Source organism: Sinocyclocheilus rhinocerous, unplaced genomic scaffold (genome assembly GCF_001515625.1).
Source record: "Sinocyclocheilus rhinocerous isolate Xijiao unplaced genomic scaffold, SAMN03320098_v1.1 scaffold302, whole genome shotgun sequence".
In the NCBI taxonomy this organism is placed as follows: Eukaryota; Metazoa; Chordata; class Actinopteri; order Cypriniformes; family Cyprinidae; genus Sinocyclocheilus; species Sinocyclocheilus rhinocerous.
In genome coordinates this window covers 274,981-278,910 of record NW_015638976.1, presented here as the reverse complement: position 1 = coordinate 278,910, position 3,930 = coordinate 274,981, and the positions used below count along the sequence as shown (strand labels likewise).

The 3,930-nt window shown below is 33.6% G+C and overlaps 1 protein-coding gene and 1 pseudogene across 1 annotated transcript in view; one reads left to right on the top strand and one right to left on the bottom strand.

The window, feature by feature from the left end:
- The window catches only part of LOC107750686 (cryptochrome-1-like), an 8,712-nt pseudogene extending 7,193 nt beyond the window's left edge, over positions 1-1,519 (bottom strand).
- Positions 1,520-2,665: 1,146 nt separating this feature from the next.
- The window catches only part of rbbp5 (retinoblastoma binding protein 5), a 10,772-nt gene continuing 9,507 nt past the window's right edge, over positions 2,666-3,930 (top strand). Inside the window, 2 exon segments of the mRNA XM_016566216.1 lie at positions 2,666-2,829; positions 3,132-3,157. Of these exon segments, the coding sequence (XP_016421702.1) occupies positions 2,811-2,829; positions 3,132-3,157 (45 nt within the window). The 5' untranslated portion in view covers positions 2,666-2,810.

Below are 3,930 nucleotides of genomic sequence, written 5' to 3'. Positions count from 1 at the left end.
TGTGTGTGTGTGTGTGTGTGAGAGTTTGAGTTTCAGCGGGAGTGTGTGTGTGTGTGCGTGCGTGTGTGTGTGTGTGTGATGATCACCTCCAGCGGTTGACGCCGCGGTTGGAGGCCCCGGCGAACCAGGGGTCCAGGAAGTAAACACAGCGCAGCGTATCGGAGCCCCTGGCGGCCTCCAGCAGAGCCGGGTTATCATGCAGACGCAGACCCTTCCGGAACCAGTGGATGGAGTTAATGGACATGATGCAGATCACAAGCAGAAGCTGAACCTATAGACAGAGCTTTATTAACATTCCATTCATTTACATCATTAAAATCAATTATTATTATAACACATTAACAAGTCTTCATGTATTATTCATTTAATGTGCTGAGAATAATTATTGATCATAATAATAAAATGTAAATATTATTAATAAAATACTGTTTTAATAATTAGATACTACTTTAAATAATAATAAAAAATATAATATTTAATTGTTATGTGTTGCTAAAATATTTTTATGTATTATTAGATATATTTAGATAGATTATATTGTTATATAATATGAAATAATTCTTAAAAATGCTAAAGCATTTACTGTTTATGTAACAAAATGACGCAATAAATATAAAGCAGTTCATTGGTTGTTCATTTATTAACATTTAATTGATTATAATTAAAATCAAGTATTATCATTAATACCAAATTAAACCATATAAAATTTTAAGCAATATTAAATTAACGTGTTAATAAAAATGCTGATAAAACTAATTAAAAATAATAAAAATATAATATTAAGAATCTAACATTAACTAAAGCAGCGTGCTGATTAGCACATACATTTATGCTTATTATAATATTTTATATATTATTACACTTTAGATGTTTTAAATTATATTAATATGATATAAAATAACAAAGTATTTCACGTTTATTTACTTTCTATGTAGCAAAATGACACAGGGAATATAAACCAACACATAAAATATTATTTTTAATTAAAGATAAAAGCCCTTGCATACATGATCAACATAAACTTAAGAGTTTTACACATCATTTTACATATTTAATAACTTGACCCTCAATCCTAAAACTGGGTCATTACAGTCAGCGTCGCTTACGTCACAAAACGCCATAGAAACGCGATAAACAAACAAAAGGCGCTCTTATATTTCGAGTTTGAAACAAACGGTGCGATTTTTAATAAATGCGTCACGGATTCGCTTTTTATGTAACTTCGTTGTCTGTTAATATTGCATAAATATATGAAATAATATGTGAAATTGTAATGAAATTGTGAAGCGGCACTCACCTGAGGCGTTACTGATGCGGGCAAATGAGTTTATGTTATAAAATCATCCCAGAGTTTATGAAGATGTGCCAGCAGAACCGCTGCAGACCCGCTCAGTCCACCAAAGTCCACTTACATAAAACCGAGTTAAATCAGAGCAGGTTTACATAACGCTTCAGCGCACTGCGCATGCGCAGACACCCTGAGCGCAGACACGAACACACTAGATCTACATTTGTAACGTTTTAGAGGTCGTAGAGATAGATTTGCGGCTGTACATCTCTATGGATTTACGTTAAGTCTCTATAAACAAAGATACATATGAAAAGACTGTAAGATAATCACTTTACGTGGAGCGTTTAAAACGATCTATAGTTGCAGCTCTATGCTGCCTGCGAGCCGCCGCGATACGTCACGCCGCTCGTGTCCCACATATGGAGGCCGCTCATTGGTCCGCGCCGCGGTGACGTCAAAATATCCCTCTCACGTTTATGCGGCGTGGATGAAAAGAGTTTTGCGAGTCATTCTGAAGGATTTTGAACTTTAAATGCCGTTGAGCGTGATTTTAAGACGCGATCCCGCCGTTCGTTTGTCATTTATGCTCGTTAGTAATGCTGTAATAGCCGGTTTTCCCGAAGACTCCTTACCACGCCTTATAAGCTCATCCGCCGTCTGATTGGTCGCGTCCTCAGACACCCGGATGATCACAAGCGCGACTCTATAGAGCGCCATTTTGGCTCTGAGGGCGCGGTTTCAGTACGGCACAGTAAAAGAGCTTAGAAGAGCTGGAAACTGTTCGAATGATGCCTTCAGTGCAACGGAAAACGATCTCATTTACGTACATGATAAATAAAGTAAACATGGGTTCTTTCATACGTTGACATATATATTACATTATAGGATAATATTTTCGACTCTTTTTCTAACTTATGAAAGTTACTACAAATAAAGTGTATAATTATTAAAAACGTGTAATAATAGTGGATATATTTTTCATCACAATTATTTTCTGTACTGTGTATAGAAATTTACTGTTCTTTATGTTTTTACTGAAATATTTTGCTGCTGCTACGCAATAAATCCCATAGTTGCTCTACTTTAGAGTTACATCCACTGATCTCTATATATATATATATATACGTGTGTCTGTGTGTGTGTGTGTGTGTGTGTGTGTATATATATATATATATATTATAGATCAGTGGTTACATCCTATTATTTAGTGTCAAATTGGCTCTTCTTGAATGTTTGTTGCTGTTTAGATTTTAACCCTAAAACAATCGTTCCTTTATTTTTAAACAATTTTAAAGCATAAACTGAGCGAAGACTGCGTTAATTAGAGTGGTTCGGTGTGTTTTGTTCAGGCGTTCGCCGGGGCGCTTTGTTTTGGGGTCCTTCCTCGCAGCTCCGCGGCAGTCTCGCAGCAGTCGCTCGTCGGGAGCGTTTTAATATTTGCCGTTTTTGCGGATTTTCCATTCATATTTTGATCTCCCTGCTGACTGGTCGTCGGGTTTGTGTTTGTGCCGCAGCAGAGATGAATCTGGAGTTGCTCGGTGAGATCTGCGGTTTGTTAGCTCGGCGCTAGCCGCTGCTAGCCGTCTGTGATGTTTATAAACATTCAGTGGAAACTTACTGATTATTGTTTAGCTTCGAGTATTTATGGGAAGCTTTCTCTTTCAGTGCTCGTTTAACGATGTATTTTATTATATGTATACAGCTTTCGGTTCTCTGATATGAACTGACAGGTTAATTCATATTCATAATTATATTAATGCAGATTGTGTGAATTAATTTTCTGTCAATGTTGCTGTAAAATAACGCTGTAATTTATTAAAATACATTTTCTATCTTGCAGAGTCGTTCGGGCAGAATTATCCAGAGGTACAGCAACAACATATATAGTGTATTTGTCATTATAAAGTATATGTGTGTGTGCTTTTATAATTATATGTGTAATGTGTATATTTAAATTTATTACAAATGAATTTACATATTTATAAATTTACATAGTTTATAATCTTTGTATATAATTTATTATATATATATATATTATTTCTTTTGTTTTTATAATTATATTACAATGTATACGTAATTTATGCAAAACTATATATACATTTAAATATATATTTTTATATCTAATTTGTAATAATTTAGATTGTAATTTCTTTGCAAAAAAATATATACACATTTAAACTTATACATTTAATTATGTATATAGTTTTATATAAAATGTATATATTTATGTCATATATGTATATAGATATATATAGTTACAGTTATATATATAATTTCCTTTAAATATATTATTTAATTAGTTTTTATAATTGCAATACATTATACATTTTAAGAAAAAAAATATGCATATACAGTTGTGCTCATAAGTTGCAGTTGCAGAATATGCAAAATGTTAATAATTTTCACAAAATAAGAGGGATCATGAAAATTGCATGTCTCTAATAAGCTATTTCACATAACAGATGTTAATATGTACTCCACAAGACAAAATAATAGCTGAATTTATCAAAATTACCCCATTCAAAAGTTAAATCTTAATACTGTGTGTCATTTCCTGGATGATCCTTGTGGTAATTGTTTCTGTATGTTGTGTGTGTGTGTGTGTGTGTGTGTGTGTGTGTTCCGGAGGCTGATGGCAC